Source organism: Cydia fagiglandana, chromosome 2 (assembly GCF_963556715.1).
Source record: "Cydia fagiglandana chromosome 2, ilCydFagi1.1, whole genome shotgun sequence".
In the NCBI taxonomy this organism is placed as follows: domain Eukaryota; kingdom Metazoa; phylum Arthropoda; class Insecta; order Lepidoptera; family Tortricidae; genus Cydia; species Cydia fagiglandana.
The window spans coordinates 14,072,826-14,097,354 of NC_085933.1; the positions used below are offsets into that span (position 1 = coordinate 14,072,826).

The 24,529-nt window shown below is 35.2% G+C and overlaps 1 protein-coding gene across 1 annotated transcript; it reads left to right on the top strand.

Moving 5' to 3' along the window:
* Positions 1-3,979: 3,979 nt before the first annotated feature.
* LOC134672777 (juvenile hormone epoxide hydrolase-like) lies at positions 3,980-10,353 on the top strand. The gene is made up of 8 exons (XM_063530722.1): positions 3,980-4,124; positions 4,526-4,702; positions 5,004-5,252; positions 6,058-6,204; positions 6,490-6,835; positions 7,378-7,609; positions 8,205-8,385; positions 10,348-10,353. Exons 1-8 carry the CDS (start codon positions 4,014-4,016, stop codon positions 10,351-10,353), a joined length of 1,449 nt encoding a protein of 482 aa, XP_063386792.1. The 5' UTR covers positions 3,980-4,013.
* The last annotated feature ends 14,176 nt before the right edge of the window (positions 10,354-24,529 follow it).

Genomic DNA, 24,529 nt, shown 5'->3' on the forward strand with positions numbered 1-24,529 from the left:
CCACTCTGGAAGTAGGTACTTTATTATCATTTAATAAGGAATAATAACACCTTATAGTTTTTTAAAGTGCGGCACTGAAGGGAGATCGTATAAAATACATACAGGGTGATTCAGGAGACGTGAGCAGGACTAACACTGCGCATTTCGTAAATTATAAGCAACTGTTTCGTATCAGTATTAGTGCGGTTAACGTTAATTTTCTAGTCGTGTTGAAAAAAAAAGTTATTAATTTATTTACGACATGCATGGTCAACCTACAGTTAGAATACTAAACTACAGGTATTCTGTGTTAAATTGAATGTCATCACGGTCTGATTACTTTTGAAAACTCGTATGTCATTCAAGTTTGACATTTTATTTTCTTCGGAATCAATATGCTGTCATTGCGGTTAAAGAGGTTTTATGTTTATTAATTAGATCTTGTAGGGTGACCATGATTGCAGAGAATTAAATTTGCCCTCGCCAAAAATTTAAAAAATAGGAAAAAGTGTGCTTGTTTCATTTTAATACGACGGTGGTCGATCAATTATCAGTTACTGAGTGTGCAGGATTAGTCCTGCTCACGTCTCATGAATCAACCTGTATACGTTCAAGGAAACTGTCTAGGGGCCCACCGATTAAAATCAAATCAGATATCATTTATTATCAGGCAAACAAGGCCCATAGATACATACAGGTACGTTACAAACGAACATACATACAATAGTAAAATCTTACAAGTTAAAAATTATTTCGGCGACATGACGATTCGGCTATTAACAGCCCGCCGGACTGTATCGCCCTATATTAGTTGATCGGAACTGTCAAAATTTTGTTCTGACATGCCGATACCGTCCGGCCAGCGAACTGATATACATGGAAGTATTCTGTCCGCTTAGTTATGACCCAACGTAAACTATTCGATTGTAGGCGGTGCTTACAAACTATTCGATTCGCAACTTCAGTTCGTCCGAGATGACAGTCAGTTACGGGTGGCTAAATTGATTTATAAAAACAGCGTTTTTTTGTAATTAAAAATGTTTTCATGTGTCGTGAAGTGGTGCAGAAGTTATTTTAGTTCATACCAAGGATAGTGGAATCACTTTTCACTTGTAGTAAATAGATAACTTCCGTAAAATTTGGAATAAACATGACGATTTGTTTTCAATACTACCGTGCTAAGCTAAAACGTAACAACTGCATACGACTTTCATAACAACATACGACTTTTTAAATTGCGAGGATAATAGGGATGGTGTTATGCCAAATGAAGTAGACTATTTTATTAACTTGTGCTTGGTTTAGGTATTTTCTATATAATTATAAATGTAGTAGGTAATGAATTCTTTCTTACAGATTTGTATTTTCCTTTTTTATTTCATGAGATGGAGCTGTAAAAAAACTACCTCATTCTTTCAAATTAATAATTAAATTTGATATTATCATTTCACATTACTTTCCATTCTGATTCCCACAAGATGCTATTCGCAGAGAACTATGGAAAAAAGCTGTCCAATTAGAGAGACATGAAATTAAGTGGATGCCTGGAAATATATCTAGAATATGTTCTATTCATGAGATATAACTCGTGAGATAATCATACCCGGTCTCCTATATGTAGATACACTTCTACTGAATTAATTTAACAAATACACACATTATCTGAAAATGTTGTTCATTCGAATCCACCCTCTACCGTCACATATATGTAGGTTCTCTCTCAAGCCATTTCCGTCAGTATAAAAGAGCGGTAAATTTAGAAAATGTAAGCGCGCGAACGGGTGTGGTCCCATACAAAATTTTAATTTTGCACCTTTTTCTACTGACAAACTTGCTTGACCGGCTATATACATATAAAATATTTCCATTGGAACTGAAAGTGGGGATTTATTGTGACTCCGCCTATTCAAATATTTTTGACCCGATTCGTGTACCCATGTGAATTTTGCAGGCTGTATAGCCAGTCCGAATTCTAAGATCAAGTTTACCATACATTTACAATGGCGTACTTGATCTTAGAAAAACGGACAGACTATACCTGAACGTGAGTTCGCACTGCCATACAAATTTATAATAAAATATACAAAATACTTATTATAGCGGAATACATTTATACAACAATGATATATTTACTTATGTTGAGTTAGTCTGTCATTTAATAACAACATTTTAACTAGTTATCTTTTAACCTGCATTAAATTATTATACGTGAATTTTTTGACTGGTTTTTTAATGTATGGCATAAACCTATCCCTGTCCAAGTCATATTCTAATCAAATATGAACCGCAAATTCTCAGCGGCCAGTACGTACAGCAAGAAGGTTATTAGCGGATTAATGTCGCTGATTGGTAGTTATTGACATTATATGCATTTCATCTACACTTAGCTATGTACGATTAGTGTAATAAAGATGACTATTATTTTGTTTACCAGCTTTGATTACAGGCTCTGTAAACGCGTCGTCTTATTTAAATGTAGGCGTAATTTTGTATGTGTGCTAATTTGGCCCGAGAATTTGAACGGTAATGTTCCTAAAGGCGGTTTCCATACTAAATATATGCGTTCACTGCGTCCGGCGGACTGTTAATCAGTGAGCCCCTTAGAGATCTTCATTTCTTTTGTTTTACGTTTTTTTTTATTGTGAGTTAGATATCCCTGAAATCTTGAAAGATGTAGGTAAGTACCATCTTATTCTTATGAATTGCGGGTGCGGGTAAACTATGCCGCCAGGTTTAGAGTCAGACAAATCCAACTCTGCACTGCCTTTACAATGACAAAGTGTGGCAGAGTTTTTTTGTATATAAATTGACATTTATAATAGCACCTACACACTTTATTTTGTCAAAGTCGGTGGGGACTTAGCTTAAAACTCATAGTCTAATAAAACATGGTCTTCTCTTCCCAGAGTGGCACAAGCCTACGTCACAATAACATGGCCGCTATATATAGCGCTATCGTATATTATCATATAGCGCTGTCGCATGATGACGTAGGCTTGTGTCAGTCAGGTGACCTAGAAAAGACGGGAAGAGAGTACCAGGCGGAGTATATTATTATACCATGCTTAAAACTCTAAGATCTATACGATTCCGTTATTAATCTTTACTCGAACAAGGCGGTGTCTCATTTTGAGCCTTCATATTCTGGCCTACGAATATTCCATCCGAAATACAAAGCATATATCATAACCACAATTTCAAATTTCGTAGGCAAAGCCAAGCTAGGCGCTTCTTTTGAGCGCAGATGATCTAGAAACAGCGTTTCTCCTTGATGAAGCCTGCATTAACCAGTGGAGCGCCCGAGGGCTCCACAGAGTGAGGTGTTGCTCTCCTTAGGGCGTCGGTGGCACTGACGGGATTAAAGTGTTGTAAGCAAGACGAGCATTTAGAAAGTGAAGTGCGGTGTAAAGACATGCATGAATGCAAGCAGATGACGCGAAAGTAATGATCGCGGAAAGATTTTTTAAGTTTTTAAGAAAGATTCTTCGAATATTTTATCGAGTTTAATGTCGTAATACCTACTTATGTATATATTACGTCGATTAGAATATGTTTCTTTTTCTGTTAACAATGTCGGCGACGCGGCGTCATAAAATATAGTGATTCGCATCGGACTAAATAAACAATGAAAGGGTAATTCGTTTCTATAACTTACACGAAACTATTAAAAGTACGTATTACTTAGGGTAGTTATTACTGTTTAAAGTTGTACCTGTAGGTACCTCCAACTTTTGTATTATTTAGAATTAAGAACTTCTTCCGAGTTGTTTCTTCTCTGAAATTAGGAATGCCCAATTACAGCAAGTTTGATTCCTGCTATAATAAAATCAGAGTTTAATTATCGCGGCAATGCACTCTTATCAAAGTGGTCAAAAATTAACTCCTAGGTCTCTGATTACGGATCCAAACAAATATGATAAGGATTAGATAAGTTAATATAGCACTTCTTTCATAATTATTTGTAGGTACAAAATGATAACAAATAGATAATATTGTAGTTAAAATTTATTAATTAGGTTCGAAAGACGTGCACAATGGAAGTCAGCAAACGAAAAAAACCGAAGACAAAAGACGAAAAAGTTGCAAATTCCATTAAAAAAATTTATAAAGATATTAAAACGCCAAAGAGTTTTAGTAGTTGTGCTGTGAGTATTCTTTTTAAATAATACACTAAAGAATTCTCTAGTATTCGTTCACAGTAAACCGTGGGACGGTATGCATTGTGTTATAAATGTACATATTATTTATTTATTAGATTTATTTTTAATGAAATAAAATATAAAGCAAGGTCCGAATATCTGATAGCCTTTTTTTCATCAACTCTTCAAAAATCATGTTAAATATCTCCTTTTTCGTCTTTTTTCTGTTGTAAAGTGGCAGTAAATTTACAGTAGCAACATAATTTACTTTGACTATCCACCTCTCTATTCTCTTTGGTACCAGTACCTATTGTTGCCATGATTTTTAGCCTATCAGAAAATGTGTAACTGATCTATATTTTTATTAGTTTTCCTGTTGCTATAAATATGTAAACGTGTATTTTCAGGTTACTCTAACGGTTAGCTCCATCATCGTAGTAGCAGCGGCATGTCATGTATACACAGACGTGTTTCATATTCCCGAGCTGCCCCCAGTTGATCTGGACGTGTGGTGGGGCCCGAACCACACGAAACTCAGCCAAGATACAACGATTAGACCATTCAGGATTGTGTTTAGTGATGCTGTAAGTTGAATATTACGTTCAATTTGATTACACGGAGCTTAAGGACAGGTGTAGTAGGTGCAATGTTCGTCGAGGTAACTAAATGCCTATTTTACTTTAGTCTGACAATAGCTTTGTTTAATAATTCAATTTTAAGATATATTGAAATACATTTTGCACATACTATGTCCTATGTAACTCATAAATGTAAAAATAAGTGTGTAATATGTATATTTTGTACTCGCGGATTGCAAAGGGTTCATGTCTGTACCTACCTATACTTATACATACATATTACGTTAAGTAAAATTTCTATCAACAGATGCAAGAACAGCTTGTGAAGAAATTTGATCATCACCGACGCTCAGAGAAACAGAAATCTTTTGACGACACCGCGTGGACATACGGGGTGCATTCCTCAGCGCGGGAACAAATTTTCTCCTTTTGGCAGTACAAGTACAAGATAAAAGAGCGAGAGCGTTTTTTTAACCAGTTTCAACACTTTAAAACTAACGTGCAGGGTTTGGATTTGCATTTCATGCGCGTTAGATCTGAGGTTGAAAATGTGAAGGTACCAAGAAATACAATTATATATATATGTCCATGCTCCGGGGGCTTGGGCGGGGAATGTCTTACATTATCTAATAATAAATATAGTTATAAATGCACGAACGAATTCCCGTCAACAACACCCCAAGCTATAAATATATAGGACACACAAATCGACCTACTCCCACAGTAAGCTCAGGCTTGTGTTTCAAGTACTAGAGGACGGACGGTACTATTAGGCTGTCCATCGCAATTCAACGCGATAACGCAGCGAGTGTGATGGGCACCTTTACGCCGGGGGTAACGCGGGGAGGCCTGACAAAGTAGTTTTTATATTCCTTGTTTAATTTTAGATATACCTATTTAAAGGACGGTATTCATAACATAATTATATTGGTATATATATCGATGATCGTTACTGTATCGATATCGACTGCATTGCTGATATTTGTGCGAGGAAAAGTACGGTTGGAAACAAAACATGCTTCAAGAACTTTGTTACTGGCAGAAAATAGTTCATGAGTAACTTGTAGCCCGTATATAGGTACAGTATATATCAGATCGAAAGGCAAAGAAAGAGACCTATTAATGTTTAAATCATACTGAGCAACTTTTACTGTGGAACCAACCCTGATAACGTGGATGTTTCATACATTGTTCTGGTCTGATGTTCAAATTTCCTATGGGAGAGTCAATTTTTTTCCGCATTTTCGGGGTTGGCCCCAATAGTAAAAGTTTCTCAGTATGACCTAAACATTAATGGGTCTCTTTCTTTGCCTTTAGTTCTGATACATACTGTATGGGTTGACGGGAAGTCTGTGTTTCAGGTCCTCCCTATAATCTTGCTGCACGGCTGGCCGAGCTCGTTCCGCGAGTTCTACGACGTCGCGCCGTTGTTAACAACTCGACGATCCGACTACGACTTCGTGTTCGAAGTTATCGTGCCCAGTTTGCCGGGTTTCGGTTTTTCACAAGTGAATACCCTTTTTTCTTATCTAGCTTATATTTCGCAAATTTTAGCTTCGTATTTCCGATTTTGCTAGCAGAAAGTAGTAATAAAAACCATTTTTGAATGCTTTATAATCAACTAGGTACATATTTTGGATTTTATTAATGGATAAGCTACATACGGGTAGATGAAATGTGTGAGCACGATTTTTTTTATTGAATTCAATAATTATGCATAACAATTTAATAAAGTAAGTTATATATACCTAGTCTACGGACTTTTTGTATGAATGATGTTTTTTCCATTGCAGAGTGCTGTCAGACCTGGTTTAGGTCCTTTTCAAGTCGCTATAGTAATGCGAAATCTAATGAATCGCCTTGGTTTTAACAAATACTACGTTCACGGTGGGGACTTCGGTCACGTGATTGGCTCAATAATGGCTACTCTCTTCCCTAATGAGGTCTTAGGCTTCCATTCCTCTATGCCGCTAACATTGGCCAAGCCTTCAGTATTGGCACGGGTGCTAGGAGCTGTTTGGCCAACGTTTATCGATGCCCACCACTGGCGGAAGATGTACCCGTTAAAAGAAAAACTAGAGTTTTTGATTGATGAGACGGGGTACAGTCATTTACAGGCTACAAAACCTGATACAATTGGTAAGACTTGTGATAAGTAGTGAATTGATTTCTATATTTTTATTATTCTACATTTACGATCGAGTTGGCACCGTACCTTTGGCTACCTAAATATAAAGCTTAGTAAGAATGCAATTGTCTTGTACTTAGGCTTCTGTCTGTCCCTCGTGCAGTTGTAATTGCATTAGTGCAGTAATTTGGGCGCTCCACCCAGCAAGGGGTTTATTTCGAGACCTCAGACCTCTAACTTTGCTCAGCATTATAGTTTTCTCCAAGCCGTTGGAACATAATATGTAATATACCTATATATCCTTGTTGGGAAATATGAACTTTTTAACCTTTATAATAATGCACGTATCCCTACTATAATATAAATGCAAAAGTTTCTGTTTGTCTTTCCGTCTGGCTTGTGAAATTTAGTATGAAGCTAGTTGGAGCTCCGAGAAAGATTGTAGGGTATTTTATTACTAGACAAATATTGTACACAAACTAAGTGTTGTATGTAAACTTGTAGGTATGTTATGGGTAGAAGCTACATAGTGTACGATTTATTTTTCTTTAAGGTATCGCATTAAACGAGTCTCCGGTTGGATTGGCAGCTTACATATTTGATAAAATAATGATATACACTGACGCTAACAACAAGTATCTTGAAGACGGAGGTCTGGCCAAGTATTACAACGGCAGTATGACGGATTTGATCGATAATGTGATGGTGTACTGGGTCAGCGAAAGTATAACAACTTCAATGAGAATCTACAAGGAGGTGTCTAGTGTAGAATTAACGTTAGAGCAGTAAGTATTACAATAAATATTAAGAATAAGTTATATTTAGTAGTAAAATTACTTAAATATGTATTTAATAGTACATTGTGTATTAAGGGCGGGAAATAAGAAATTACGAACGAGTGTCAATTTTAAGCCCGACGCGAAGCGAGGGCTTAAAATGTTCACGAGTTCGGAATTTCTTTACCGCCCGTGGCACACACAATGTTTTTCATCACACTTGTAAGGAAAAAGGAGAATTAATAAAAACAAACTTCTGTATAAAACACTTTTCCGCCCTAGGGCGAAAATTTCAATTTCCCGCCCGCAAGCCCTACGTGTAAATAAGTGTTTTTCATCACACTTGCTCGGAAAAGATTTTTTCCGCCCTAGGGCGAAAATTTCAATTTCCCGCCCGCGAGCCCTACGTGTAAATACATCTTTTCCGAGCAAGTGTGATGAAAATAATTATAAAATTTCAATTACTCGAAACATTGAAGATAGTTATTATGGAAAGTCTTGAAATTCTAAAATTTCCCCTTTTAAATTTCAAAAAATAGTAAATTTAAATACATCAGACAGATTTCTATTTCAATTTAGCCCGGCTCAACAATTATTTTTTTAGGATCCCCACATCAGTGCCAACATGGTTCTTATGTTTAAAGTACCAACCCTTTTACACCCCTGAAATGTTACTGCGATGGAAGTATCCAAACCTCATAAACATTACCACTTACGACGACTTCGGAGGACATTTTGCTGCATTAGAAAGACCTCAAGAATTAGCTGAAGATATTTTCTACGCTGTAAATTTATTTAAAAAATTAGGTTTATAATTATAACAAGATATTTCAAGACTATATTATATGTGATTTAATCTTCTATACCTTAATGTTTCATATACCACACCTGGTGATAAAAAAGGAATCCATAATTGCAGGCATCTAATAGACAATACCTACTTATATTCCTTGAGCATACTTTGCAAACCTTAGAATTGCGATTAAAATAGTACAAGCCTTACTTAGTTTCGGGATAGCTCGATGTGTGTAAGATTTGTATTGCTTGACACAAAGGCATGCGATGTGATTATAAAGAATTCATTAACTCAGATAGCTAAGTTCGATACGTTTTAAGGTCCGAGCATTCGTCGCTTAAGAATAACAAAAATGCATTAAAGTACATTATAAAGTCCAAATAACAACATAATAAAGTTACACAATCCGATTGCTCAGCGCTGCCTGACGTAATCAGTTTGTCTCCTAATAAAGTCGAGGAATAAAAGTGTCGGCGTCCCGCGTCCCGCTAACTCGATCGCTGCTGAGTCGATGATCGTGGGCGATTACTGCAGCGCTCGCCTTGTTTACTCCTTGTCATTAAGCTAGGAATTAAAGTTAGTATCTGTATTTTATACAGCTAGCTTTATCTTTTGAGCGTATCTACACTACAATGTTGTATAACTAAGCTTGGTAAATCAGGCGATCTGATTCGATTTTTAATTTAATTTATATCGTTTTTTTTAGTTTTTTTTTCTTCGAAATATGAAATATGTATTTAAGTTTTGAGTGTTAGACTATATCTGTAGTTTCACAGTGCTTAAGTATTAACTGTTATATTGTGTTATATATTGTGTTATCAGTTTCGATAAAAAATAAGAAAATAGTTTAATGAAAGGGAAATGAAAAAATATAACATTAAATCCTGTACCGTTATTCAAAACCTTACATTATAATGAGAGCAGCGCTCGTTATCGTTAGCGTCGTTATTTATTTAACGAATAGACAGATAAAAAAAAATAACAATGTTCAAATCATTGATTGATAAACAAAGTAAGTCACTAATATTCTCCAAAATACTCATCACAAAAGAACTGGTATCAAAGTTTGACTTGACAAGTATTTGCGAGTCAAATGAGGTGTACAGCTTCGGATTCAGCTGCTTTGAATTGCAAAGCAGATGTTTTTGCCGAGCTTCAGCAGGGCGTTAGTGATGAACACGAGTATTCTGACAACACTAGTTTTGGTGAAACACTAGGTCCATTGTGAAATGTTTGGGTGAATGGGGAAAGAAGAAGAAGAATGTTAATTGGTGCCAGATACAGGTGATATTTACAAAATCACATTCAGCGCAGGTATATTTGTGGACATTATGGACCAAGAACAAAAAGTGCCAGAAAAAAATCGCGATCTATTATTTTATTGATAATAATATTTTACTATCATATTTTCAAGTCGATCACTAAGAATCTTCGTGATTTTTTATACCTAGAAAATTTACATTTTCAACAAAACAGCTGTCCATCTACAGAAATGCTCAACATGAATACTAGAAGGTATTTTATTTTCAGGTATCTAAAATACCTGTTACTAAGTATTTTGTAACTGTTCTTTTGTTTAAGTATTTTGGGATGCATGCATAAGCCTCGTTGTAATGTCGCCGGTAATGAGTCGGGATTTATACCTATCCCGGATTCTGATATTACATTCTTAACGAATCTCCTCTGTCCCGAAATTGTCCTAGTAATGAAGCATTATCATAAATTGTTTATGATCGTTATGATCCATGTTTATGGATAGTATAATATAATGAAATAAAGGATTTTCAATATTTATGCTTGTAAACAAAAAGTTATTACACTGAAAGAAATGTGTACATAACAGTACCTACCTACCTAAAGCTATTTTTTTTCAGTGTAATTATATAAAACGAGTTTTATCTACTTAGGGCTTACAATTGTGCTATAAAAAACTCTGTATTCTATATTCTAGCTCTAATAATTATTTGAAGTGCAAAAAGTATTTAATTGCATATAATTAATGCAATATATACTCGTACTTAAATATAATATAACAAAGTGTGTTAGTAAACTGTTCAATGCGCTTTCGTCAAGTATCATTATAAATAATTATACTATAAATTTCAAATCAGTAGAACATCGGCGCAAGTAGTGAACCACTTATTATAAAGTTTAAAACTGATTTTCTGCAGTTGTAAAGTTTTCAGGTGCATAATCTTATTTACCACCACCGCCGCAGTTGCGGAGTTAGTGTCGTCGGCAGGCGCACCGAACTTGTTCATTGTACAAGAAGCATTGTACATAAATTTACAATGCTTCTTGTTCTACATATTATAAAGTTAGTCACGTTAGATTAGTTACATATGTATTTAGATTTGCTCATAACGAGCATGTTAGAGCTTTATTTGGTCTGGTTACCTTTGTTACCGTAGGATTACCTACGTATGTGTAGCGATATAGGTATTTAGATAACAATAACAGAACTATCTCATGCTAATTGTAATTTGTAAGTCAAATGTAGCTTCTTTACCGTACCGTACACACTCAATAATAATAAGTAAATAGGTAGAGATTATTTAAAGTGTCTTAACGACTACTAAAATTAACAAAGGTAGACCTTTTTTGATATCAAAATCTCGATTGCCAATGAGGCTGAAAATGATATTTGTTTGTCACGAAAACATTTTTCCTCTACCTAACCTACTCAAAATCTCGTCGCAGTAATCTTTATTTAGCTGTCGTCCTGGTTAAATCAAAATCTAAAAAATATCTTCCTTCTAAACTAGGAAAACTCAGTTTGGCGAATTAAAAATAAACAAACTGGTAGCAGACGCGAATCGAGTCCGGGCAATCGAGTTACCCGCGGCGTTGAGAGTTGCTTCGGCCTCGAATCTGCAGCTTCGATAAGTAGATGTGGCTATATACAGGTGTCCCTTTGTACATAATTTTGTTTTATCTATTTAGGTACATAACATAATGATTACAAACTTCTTTTTTTTTAAATAAAAATTAATAAACAATTATTTTCAGTTGCCTAATCGTTTTAAAACAGCCTAAATTTTGTTGTAATTAGTAGGTACCATAAACGCACAAACATACAATTTTGATTACCATAATTTTTTTCCGTGTAATTAGTACCAGTGTGAACTCCCTAGTTATCGGTATATTTATTATACCTACAGCAAAACATTGAGGAATGTTTCGAACTGTCCTGCCCCGTAGTAGTGAAGATATTTCGATTTTTTTATTCTGGCTACCACTTGTCGGTACATGGGTATTTCAGATTCACAGTTTTAAAATGCTTCTAAGTTTGATGTTTTACGACTCGTAGCGTTGTTTTTAAGTCGAATTCTTTCTTTTGGACAAATAATAAAACTCTCTTACAGAAATCCCGCACAACGTTTTGTCAAAAGTTTCTGGTTTCATTTAAAACTCTGTCAAGATTTGAACTGAATGTGGCCACGAAATTCTAAGTCAGTACATCAAAGAAGATGAACGAAGGTTGTAATTTAAATAAACTCGGTCCAAAAATAATGCCGTAATCCATCTCTGGGATTCCTCCTTCATAATTCCTTGCCAACGGCTAGGGTTGGCTGTTGTTCAACTGACAATATTTATTTTCATATCTCATGCTCTGAAAGTGGGTCGTTGTTGTTCTAAAAGGTGCGCAGAAAGTGATACGTTTATGCTCTAGTGCAGAAAAGTGGTGTACTCCTCTGCGTCCCCGTCCCACGAACAACTGGGTGGAAACAAAATGGAAAAATAGTGTCTTTATTTCCTCGCCTGGAACAATTGGTAATTGTTTAATTTTATTAATCCCACGTTGATCCTTTTTTTATAAAGAATATAAGCGAATTGTTAAAAACAAATTATTCTTGATTTATATCGTTGAATTCTATTTACTCGATTTCATAAGGCGGGAACCAAAAGGAATACACCAAAAATATTTTTTTAAACCTTACACTTGCGTAAATGGGCAAAGGCGGAATCTTATACAGCCACAGTTAAACGTTTGTACGATATTAAATTGATTTTTAAAGATATTTAGCACTATATTCATGAAAATAAAATAAAATACAATAAAAAAATTACTTATATTATTAATTAAATTGTTATTTAATATTATGTTATTACGTGGTGCGGCGCACCAAGGTCGCGGTGCGGTCCGGTAGTCTGTTGCGGCTTTTAGAACAAAAAGGATAAAATTAAAAAGTAAGAGGCAATCCCTCTGATTTTCATACTTATAATGAACAAATAATTTAAAAATTACTGCAGTTTGTTAAAAAATGTGTGTTTTCGTAAATATTGCAATCTAAATGATTTTCGCTAGGGGTTATTAATCACACCTGTAAAGTCTCCGATTGCAAGTAAGTCCTAAGGAAAATAAATCATGGCCGTAGATCTATTAGGTACTTCCATTACTGATTTTGCGAAATTGCCTTGTCTTGTTTGGTTTCCTCGCATTCGATATGAAAAGTAGAGTGTTTAACTCGGGTGAAAGGCACCATTTCTGTCTCGGACTATTGGCGCTCTCACTGCGTTCGAGCGCCAAACTACCTCGACAGAAATGGGTGCCTTTCCACCCTTGGTCAACAATCTACTATTGTCAAGATTTAACAAACATTAATTCGACGGCCTTAACTGCCTCCTAGCCTAGTCGATAGTGATCCTGATCCTGCCTACGAAGCAGGAGGTTCCGGGTTCAAATCCTGGTAACGGCATTGATTCATAGGTATCACAAATACGAGTTATGAATGTTTTCTGTGTATAAAAGTACTTACATACTTTGTCTTTATTTAGATACATTATTTTATCTAGATAGATATAACTATCGATATCAGGGTGGAAAGATAAGTCGGGCCCTGGAGGGAAACTACCTTAAATCCTTAAGCTGGCTCATTTTACTTAAAGGAGACATTCCTTTATTTTTAAAAAGAAACAAAACTGCATTCAAAGATTTTCTAAAACTCGCTTGCCTCGCCTGGGACTCGAACCGATTAAAAATTCCAAAAAATAAAAACTCTCAATTTTATTCTACTAGTCGATACAGTTAATGTTAATGATAACATTTCTCCAAGAAACATTAGGTCTTACACTCGTCTGTCGTACAAAATATCTATACAATCTAATATTTAGTACTCAAGATTTTTTTAGACAAGCCAAATTGAAGAAAAAAAGAAAAATACTTTGAATGCAGTTTTGTTTATTTTTAAAAATAAAGGAATGTCTCCTTTAAGTAAAATGAGCCAGCTTAAGGATTTAAGGTAGTTTCCCTCCAGGGCCCGACTTATCTTTCCACCCTGTATACATATATAATATCGTTGTCTAGTACCCACAACATAAACCTTCTTGAGCTTACTGTGAAGGTACAGGTTGATTCAGAAAACATGAGCATTGTGTGTGTGTGTGTGCTCTCTCACCCCTTTTTTTATAAAACATAAAGTACTTAACTAATTGAGACTTGTAAAAGTATAAAAATAAGGGCGTGAGTGTGTAGAGTCCAGCTCATGTCTCTTCAATCAGCCTGTATAATGAAGAACATTAAAATTACAATTCCCACTCCCATTATTAATAAGTATATTTTATGTATATATTCCCAATAATTACATTCTACAGTTGAATTGTACGGCTCCAAAATAACGTTAGGCCATCTCTAAAAATAATTAGCTCATTAAAATTAATGCTGGCAATCTGACTCAATTCCTTGGCAACCCTAGCATTAAAGCCTATGAAAAATGAACAGAAATTAATTCGGGAAAATTAAAATTCCTTAACCGCTTATTCTTTCAAAATTTTCGCCAGACATCTTGGATATTTATTTCAAACCGTGACAGAATTTGTTTAGGTCGTCCATTACGTGGAATAATATATTTAAATTAGGGTATTTTCTATGAATAAAAGTACCTATATTTGAAAATAAAGTTATTAACAATGTTTTAAACGGGAACTATATTTGTACGTATGTTTTAAGATACTAGTTGTTGATTGATAAAATAATAGCGGTACAGTACTATTTTGCTAGCAATAAATACTAGTAGCACTACGAGTTAATAAACAGGATTTTTTACATGGACAACACAAAGTTTTCAAGAACTTAAAACTACTGTACCTTTTACAAATACAAAAGATGGATAGTATGTTTATAAACAAGTGTCTTTGTAAAGAGCCAGCTTATCTCAGCTAACATCACTCACACGAGAGAGAGCATCGAGGTCTCCCGAATGCATTCCAACCGGAGATAATGGGATTGTAACTGCCGCGCTCCTTCCATTTCTCATTCTCGTGGTTCCAAACACATGTTCTCGATAGCAATAGTGACTCAGTTTATGACAGTTTTTGAAATGACTACCTACTGACCTTATCTACGTACGTTACCTACGTATTTGTGATTCTTTTAAGTAATATGAAGGCAGACACTGCATTGTCGGTTTTTGATAAAGGACATTTCTAATCGAAACTATAAATTTTATTTTATAAACCTAAATCTACACGACCGCAAATCAGGTTATTTTTCAGTCACAGTTATCAACTGACCATTAGATGTATTCACGTTTTTCTACTATCAGTCTATCAAGCAGCACCGTAAGAAATATTTGATATGAAAGGTTAGAGCTGTTGTTTCGTGCAAATTCCGAACTTAAGGATGACTCACGTTAGACCGGGCCGTGTCCGGGCCGGAGCTTCCGGCGCTTACTTTTCTATGACATGACTGGCGATCACGTGATGTTTTCCATAGAAAACGATGCTCCGGTAGCTCCGGCCCGGACACGGCCCGGTCTAACGTGAATCATCCTTTAAGAAGCGAGGCAAAGTAGAAAAATTTTATTATCATGAATGGTAAGATTAAAGTAAGAAAAAAAATAGCCACAACCGATACAAAACTTCCTATAAAATTGAAGTCAGTTAAAAATAATTGATTTACCTAACGGTCTCGTTCGAGTTACACTGGTAAGGTTCCATATTCCTTGGCAATATCCGCCCGACAGATGTCCAGGATTATCGCAAGACAAATTTAAATGGCAAATGAGCGGAAAGAATATAGATACCAGAACGATTTTGTGAAAGCACGCTTTGAATGAATTATTGAGCTTTTTAAAGAGCTTCGAGATATAGTAGTAGTACCTAAGCTTTGTAAATTATCATAAATGTATTTAAAATAGAGTTCCAATGAAAAGCAAAAATCATTGACCACCACAAAGAAAAAAAGAATCAAAACGAGGCTGCCAAAGGCGATCTTATCGCAATAAAGCAATTTATTCTGTACAGCTTTACTATGTATGAGTAACAATATAATATTATTAGGTACCTGTAGTTTTCATACACTGTGTCGAGTGTGTTCCCACAATATTCTGACTTTTTATGTTATGTTAAGGTAAAGGCACCTATTACCGTGGTAGTTAAGGAACTTTTCAAAAGAGATCCAAAAATTAAGGGTATCAATGCTGTCTAACAGCCAGGAATATTTTTTTTACATCAGAGCATTTAATGAACTTTCCGTTTCACACGTTTTTGGATTCATTTTGGCTTATTATATGTATTAAAATATTTTTTGAAGCCAAAATGACCCAATCTTCTATTACCGTGGCAAGGGACAGGCAGTGATTCTATTACCGCGAATTGAGCTTTCATTACCGAGGGTACAATTGGCATGATTTTTCTGCACTCGTTAATAGAAACCAAACTCAAAATTCGAAACCTAATACCGAGGGTTAAAACAATAATAATGACGTGGGTTCTATATATTATGTTTGTGCCATTAAGTTTAATAATGACACAAAAATAAAAAATAAAACTATTGGAGTATGTTTAAAAATACCAAAAATACAATACCAAATAGTCACTCGGTAATAGATAACTCTTTAAGAGCCTATTACCGACCCATTCGATATTTGTCTGGGTCGGTAATAGATTTCTATACATTCTATCACCGAGGGTAATCTGATCATACCATCGGTAATAGGCTTAATTTGGAGTTTGATTAAACCTAATTCCGACCCATAAAAAAAATAAAACACAGATGGTTCTTCAAATAAAATCAAACACGTATATTACAAGCTTCTTGTAAAGAGAAAATGACATCACCGGCAAGTAAATTTTAGGTTTTATCTCATAATAAAAAAAAGTTGACAGATTAAGGGTTCCCATAGAAACAAGGAAATCGGTGCTGAAGTTTTTGTTAAAAATTAAGGGTTAGTTGAATACTTTCCATACCACGGAAATAGCTCTTTAATAGCGTGAATAGATCAAGATTGGAATAAACAAAAGAAATTATAAAACTGATAATTTGTACCAAAACTAAAGAGTAAATAACAAAACTACCACTTTTTCTATTACCGTGGCATACCACGGAATTACTTACCACAGAAGTAATTGGCGCCTATCACCGCTGTATTTTATTTTCCATTTTAAACGTATTTCCCGGTCAAAAACTAAGTTAAAAGTAATTCAAAATCGTGTAGAAAACAATACACAACCTCTTAAAAGGCATTGCACTAGTTTATTTGCCATAGCTATTACGTAAAACACGAAGTAAGATTGGAGTGCACTTAACTGTGGTGTCACGCGTCTGTATGGAATAACCGGCTCTTGCGCCGCCGTCGCACAAACTGACGAATCGCGAGTTTTTTGTTACCCTCACACAAATGCACACTAATGGACACGATAGACCAATGAATGAGCTTGTTTTGTGTATGCTTTATTTCTTAGGGAATAAATCTGTTTGCTTGCAAAATGCGTATTTGTAAACACCGCGGTGTTAGACGTCGATTTTGATACCCGCGTTAATAGCCGCCGTTACCTTAATTACTACTGAGGCAGACGCCTTAACTATTACCGTTGTGAAGTCAGAATATTAAAATCGTAATAATAAACCTACAAAATGTCTGTGGTAAAACATGCCAGTCTCAGAAATTTATATTCCGCCGGGAATTATGCTACCTAGATGAATTTCGTTGACATTAAATTTATTACATCTGATACCTCGGGGGCCGACTCAATACCAATGACAATCACCGAGGGTGGGTACGATTCGAGGTCAAATGTCGAGAATTTAATGACAATAACGGCTAATCAAAAGGAAATTAACTAAGTACATTTTAGCAAAAGACGTAGAGGCCTGTATGAGCTTAGGTACGTAAAAAAAACAAGATGATGCGTGGTGTTGCTTAATACGTAATATACGTGTGTGCTTATATGCACATAAGTAGCCTTGTGAAAGGGCGTTGAAATATATGCACATATTCCAAAATGAATATACATAGAACTCGCTTTTATTAGGTAAGTAGGTACGTAGGTAACAAAAACAAATGCTGGTCTTAGAAGGAGGAGTGGATATGACGATTACGACCACTCTGACAAGAGTGTGACGAAAAAGAAGAAGTTTGGGCGTAAATATTTTTAGCTGATTATGATAACAGTAACTATATAAACTTCCGTGAGACACAGACATATTAAATATATTAAAAACGGGTCACTCACGTATTTATTTTTTGACAATAATGCCATAAATGAGGCACTACCCTCTAGGCACTATTTAATAGTAACTATATACTAGACAAATTTTAAGAACAAAACTTTAAAAGAAAATAGGTGTGAGGAAAGCGTTTGATTTTCATGAGAATATTATCAGTGGGTCCAATATTGTATGGTTTATTTGCGCTTGTTTTTAGGGTTCCGTACCCAAAGGGTAAAACGGGACCCTATTATGTACTAAGACTTCGCTGTCCGTCCGTCCGTCTGTCTGTCACCAGGCTGTATCTCACGAACCGTGATAGCTAGACAGTTGAAATTTTCACAGATGATGTATTTCTGTTGCCGCTATAACAACAAATACTAAAAACAGAATAAAATAAAGATTTAAATGGGGCTCCCATACAACAAACATGATTTTTGACCAAAGTTAAGCAACGTCGGGAGTGGTCAGTACTTGGATGGGTGACCGTTTTTTTTTTTTGCTTTTTTTTGTTTCTTTTTTTGCATTATGGTACGGAACCCTTCGTGCGCGAGTCCGACTCGCACTTGCCCGGTTTTTATTAACTTGATTTGGGAATGTTTGTCATCATTTATTTATAATAATCGAGGATTTTCAGTGTGAACATGCAAATGTGAAATTTATCGACATAAAATCTTTAGGATGTGCCCCGAGTTAGCACAGGTTTGTTAATATTCATTACTAGTGTTTCCCTAGCAAAAACTTTATTTAATTTACCAGCACTACTAATTTTAATACAACTCAACCTATTTCCATGAACATAATTTTCCATATACAGAAGCTTGCAAAACCTGAAACTACGCTGTAAACTTTTTGTTTGAGTTTGGAAGCAATATAAAGTTTTTATTTACAGAGAAAATTGTTAGGAAATTCCTCGGTAAACATTTGATTCAGTTTTCTTGCTGGACACAGCCTATTTTTAAGTCAGTAGATTCAAATGTAGCATCAGTTTCCAAGACATAATTTGTTGTTAGCTCAATTACGTATTCTGTAATATTTTACTTTAATATTATTCGCCTTTTAGCGCTTGCGTACCTTGAAATCATCCCAGTAAGGACGCCACAAACATTTATCAGAAACAAAATAAGACTATATAAAGGTTTAGTAAATGGTTACAAAACTAATGGTGATAAAAGCTGTCATTAGCTCACTATAGAGGGCGTTTGGAATTGGTTCAAATTTCAATAAGGTTGGTCGGTCGATGTATTTAACAGATGGCGCCAGCATAGCTTGTCCTGTCAATCCCTAATAAATTCCAAATTTTTGTTTTTTTCCTCGATGCCCTATAAGTCTAATCTCATTAAACAAAACTAGAAAAAGGGGGCAAGCTATGATGAGCTATCTATGCAAATGTTTGCATGAAATGCATCAATAAATGCCATATCATTTTTAACTGTTCGATTTAACCTTTACTGCCAATCATAAATAAAATGTAGCTCTCAGAGTGAACCGACATTTATAAGCTTTTCCACGTCGTTGTGTCAATACGATGAATTCTGACATCTTATTCCGATATCGGCAATATTCAGACTTCTCTATTAATGTTGACAGCACTTTATACTCGGCGAAGCTGTTTATTTCTCTTCCCTTTGAATTTCAGCGAACTGGTTCGATTCGGAAGTAGGGAGAAATGAAAGCCGAGTATATTATACGCTTCACTCTCAATTTTGTCTAACTTACTGATTTTCTATTTCATGTTAGTCTCACTGTTATATATGATAATATCACGGATAATATTTAGCAATTAAAAAAAATATCTCTTATTATAGCCACTACTTAGGTACTACAATAATTGTAGATACCTAATAGACATAGGTAGTTAAAAAGCGGCGACCTTTTACTAATTTCTTTACAATTCTACATGAAAAAATAAATCACTTAATCCGGTTCCTCTGCTTCCAGTCCTATTCATATGAAAAAGAAACACTATTTATTCCACCATCTCACTTTTCCCTACAGAAGTTGTATAAGGGAAAACAGGACGGGAGGCATAATCTGTTAACAAGGCGCCCTAATTGCACTCGCAGCCGTCGCGGGCTTTGCGAATGCTGTGCCACAGATTAAACTATAGGTACTATACTCGAACAGATAACATCTCTTTATTTCCAAACACCTACGTGAATCATAAATTCATAAACACTATAATATACAATAAATAACGTTTGTAACGAGAAAAAAGGAAGTTCGATTTGCCATTCTTGGAGTGTTAATAAAACCACTAACCTTAACCAGTAATCTAAGTGCATGTAGTCGTTGTATGACGTATTCTAACAGTATGTATGAATGTAAGGAGCCAAATTTTAGGAGATATTCCGAAAACATTTAATTTTCGAGTAAAATCAGGAACTCCTTTAGATTTTCTATCATTGCTTTTCATTTGGTGAAGAACACGACTACCTATGTTTTTAAAATCATCAGTTCGAAGTTATTGCGATCGTTCTTTCTTTTCAATATTTTAGCTCTACCTTGGAAATTGCAATATAACCACCTTTACCTTACCTTATAATAGATATATTTTGGGAATATCTGTTTTATTATTTAATCTATGGCCACCGCTCCACGAACGCTCTGCGTTAATTAGTCGGAATATTAGATGTTCAAGTAGTGTACGCGGTCTGCCACTGCTACTTCTAAGTACCTAGTAAATACGCAGTTTTTATACCGTTTAAAAACATTTTGCTACACATCAGTAGAGTAGCGGCAAGCAGTTAATTAAGCTTTCTATTGTAATCATTGTACAAAAAGCAACTGCTTTAAAATAGGCTCGCTATTGCTGCAAATAAAACAAATGAATTAAGTATTTGTAAACACATTTTTTCATCAATGAGATTTAATTAGTCTTTAGTTAAAAGGGTTGGCAATTGGCAACGGTTTTCATAGATGGCGCCATCTTAGCTTACCTTTCTCTAGTTTTGTTCTATGAGATTTGGCTTAAAAAGCTGGCACTAAGGCCATAAAATTAAAAACATAAAAAAAAGAATTTGACACAATTCAAGGGATTGACAGGGCAGGCTATATGCTGGCGCCATTTGTAAAATACTTAGACCGGCCAGTTGGTTCCATTGATTCCATTCTGTTCCGATAAATAATTATATCAATTATATTTGTTGTATTTTACCTAATCTTTTGTATTATTAAGTAACTAATTACTCAATTTAGGTAAATTAAAATTTGAATTAATATTTAATACGTAAATTGCATTGTACCTATATAGTGGACCGAGGGGACCGAGAGTGAGAGCGTTGACGTTTTGCACCAAAATTTACGAACAATCTTAATTACTTATAATTAAACTTAAAAAAAAACAATGGTGACTATTTTGGCTAAGTATTACCGCTAATGTAACAAAACTGCACATTTCTTGCAAAACTTGCCATGTTCAAACTACTTGCAAGCTCCACACAGACCGAATTTATCCTTTAGTCATTTCTTAGCGGCTGTAGACAACCCGCTTTTAAATCTGAATTGAATTCGTATTGAATCCCGCTCAGTATTCGGCAAGCGCGCGCTTATTCGATTTGTTGCCAGTACGGGGTTTGAGTTTGTAAAGTCGGCGGATCTGGTAGTCACTGGAGGAGGCAGTTTGCTCGTTTTTAATTGTAACTCGGTAGTGAGAGATGGCTTTGCAGCGGGCGGCCCTTTAGTCCAAAAAAAATAAACCGACGGCGATGAACTTGGGAAAGAACTTTAAAAAAAAATCTATGCAGATTCACTTGATATAACCCTCTCTCTCTTCGTGACTGTAAATGTTTTTGTTGGTTGGTCTTAGCAAGTCTTTGGCATAAGATTTATAACTCCTTGTATATTTACGTTGGTAAGTAACAATGGTTTATAACTTTATACTATCAACTACCATATTATAGGTATGATTTAACGACCATAAAGCAGAAGCGGTATCAAGGTCGCATTTTTATCATGACATTCTTACGTCACTTTCTCACTTACATATTTGTTAGAACGTGACAGGCATGGTGACAAATGATAAAGAACCGACCATCTTTGCCTTAAGTGGACAGTAAGAACAACTCTAGTGTATTAAATTTAAGATTTGTTTAATAACTATTTAGAAAACGTCAATAAACATGCCTAGACAAAACTTTAGACCATCTAACTTCTAAAAGCTATCTACCAATCACATAATCAACAGAGGTACAGTCAGGACCAATAGTAGCGGATAAAACACACCAAAAGTACCTGCCACCCTGGGTAACTTTTCCAAATGAAGATAAATCTCTAGAGTTTGCGTTCAAAAGTATTTGTTACAGTTTAATTGTCCTACATTTAGAATCATGTCTCTTTTTGTTACACTTTTACAGAATAGAAAGTATTTTTGACTCGTAATTAGATCCGCTACCTACTTTTGATGATAACTGTATCATAGACTTGCCTAAAACTGCCTACCACTTAGACAGATCTTGAAAATTATGAATAATTGATTTATTTACAAACAACACAGATGTTTGATACCACTCAAGGTTATGGTAATTACCTAGGTACTGCGCAAAGTGTGCAAAACTGTCGAGGGAATTATCGCTTGCCAGTGAGAAGGAAGCATTTTTTTAGAGCTCAGTTATTTTCATACTCGCTGTCGAATCTATGAGAACCTCTCGAAAGAAGCTCTATTCAACAGGAACTTGGTAACTAGATATTCTAAGAGTGAACTTATAACAAGGATTACGTCTCCGGCGAGTTCTTAAGAGAAATGCAATCTACTCAAGAATAAATTAGCAATCTGTTATGAATAAACTTCACCGCGACCCAATGAACTGGGGTTCTGTTTAAGTAGGTAAATGATTTATTTAGTTAAAAGAAAAATATGTACTGAAATAAGTTAAACAAAGATTACTGGAATAGATACGTATAATTATAAATATGTTTCCAAAATTTAGGTTGGTTTAGAATTAGTACTTGTTTAAAAAATACATACATTTGTGTGGTTATTAAACTCGTTTATAACATAGCACACGGTACCTATGCCAAGTTATAATTTTATTTAAAGTATTAATCTCTCTGGACGGTCCCTAATAACTGAGGATCGTGGTCAGTATCAGTGTAAGGCCTGAGTGGCCTCGAGTTGAGCGTGCAGCGGGGCGGGGCGTGCGGCGTGCATGTTAAACAAATGCAAGCAAACGTATAGGAGCGGCCTTAGTGCACGCTGCTCAAATCACTTGTGAGCCCGACGCCACGCTGCACGCTCCGCCGAACGCTCCACTTCGAGCGTCCACTCAGGCCTTACACTCAGGGTTGCATCTGGAATGCATGTTCTGCCTCCACCGGTTTATGTCCAACGTGTCTTTGACGACCGTGTAGAAAGCACACGATGACGAGACAGGAAACTTAAAGTATTTATTACAAATGTTCTGAAGTTTATTGTGCACTAATGAGTTACTAACTAAAATTTAATAAAGAGAATAAATACGCCAAAGCATGTAAAAACTCAACATATTTAGCACTTAGGCCTGTTTTTTATACCAATTTATAAGAGAAGTACGTTTGGTTTGCCGCAGTAATTTTCTGACAGGTTGAATGTTCGATATCTGCAGTGCTGTTCCAATAAACCTATCAGCAAGTTGTAACTAGGCTGCTAAGTTTCGATTGCTTCTCAGATACCTAATTACGAAGTGTTATGTACGCCGCTTGACTAGGCTAGTACCTATAATAACATTTATTGAATTTATAGCTTTTAACCTCGTGCCGCCCAATATACATTAGGATGTACACTCAGTTTCGATGGAATTTCAACCTTAATTAAAAAGAAAGTAGGTAGCATTTCATTTGTCTCGTAAAATTTTCGTACAAATGAAAATGAACCCAATTGAAAATACAACAAGATTCTAATTTCCTTGGCTATAATTTTGTATGGTGGGCGGCACGAGGTTATATACATATATGACATTTTTACCCACACCGTTCGAATAAATATAATAGTAAGGCGACGATATATTTAATTACGTTTATGACACAACGACAAAAATTATACCATGCCAAAATACATTATTATCACTCATACCTTTGCTAATACATATATCGTTATACGGTATAACGATTTATATATGTGCAATAAGATTCGGTATAACTTATACCTAATCTTATTGCACATACATAAAAAACAATCCACGTCTAGTAAGATAAATATTATAAATTTTACCCTCAACAGTGATAGTAGTGTACCTATTATCTTTATGTCTTTAATATCTATTCCTTAGTTCAAAGACTTGCTATTAATCATTAATGATTTTATAAAATTGATTTTTATTTGAATTTACGAGTATATCAGATAAAATAATGTTAATACGAGTATATGCAATATTTTAAATCTTGGTAACTGAGATAAAAAGTATAGGAAACATTAAATTTTTGTCGTGTTTCAACGCTGAACAAATGCTCCCTCTTTTCCGCTATTGGTTGTTATAGGCAATTATAGTATAACTAAAAAATAGACAACTTAAGTCCAGCTGCAGCTTAAAAACGAATCTAAATTGAATAATTTAGTGCAACGGGAGCGTTGGGCCTTTGGGCCCGATTCGGATTTTGAAATAGACATCTATTAGATATCTTTTAGGCATCACCAAGATACGATAACGATATGTTTAAGATCTAACCTGTCAAATTTGAAAAATTCTGTAGATACTCTTGAATGATTTCCACAGGATATGACTTAGAG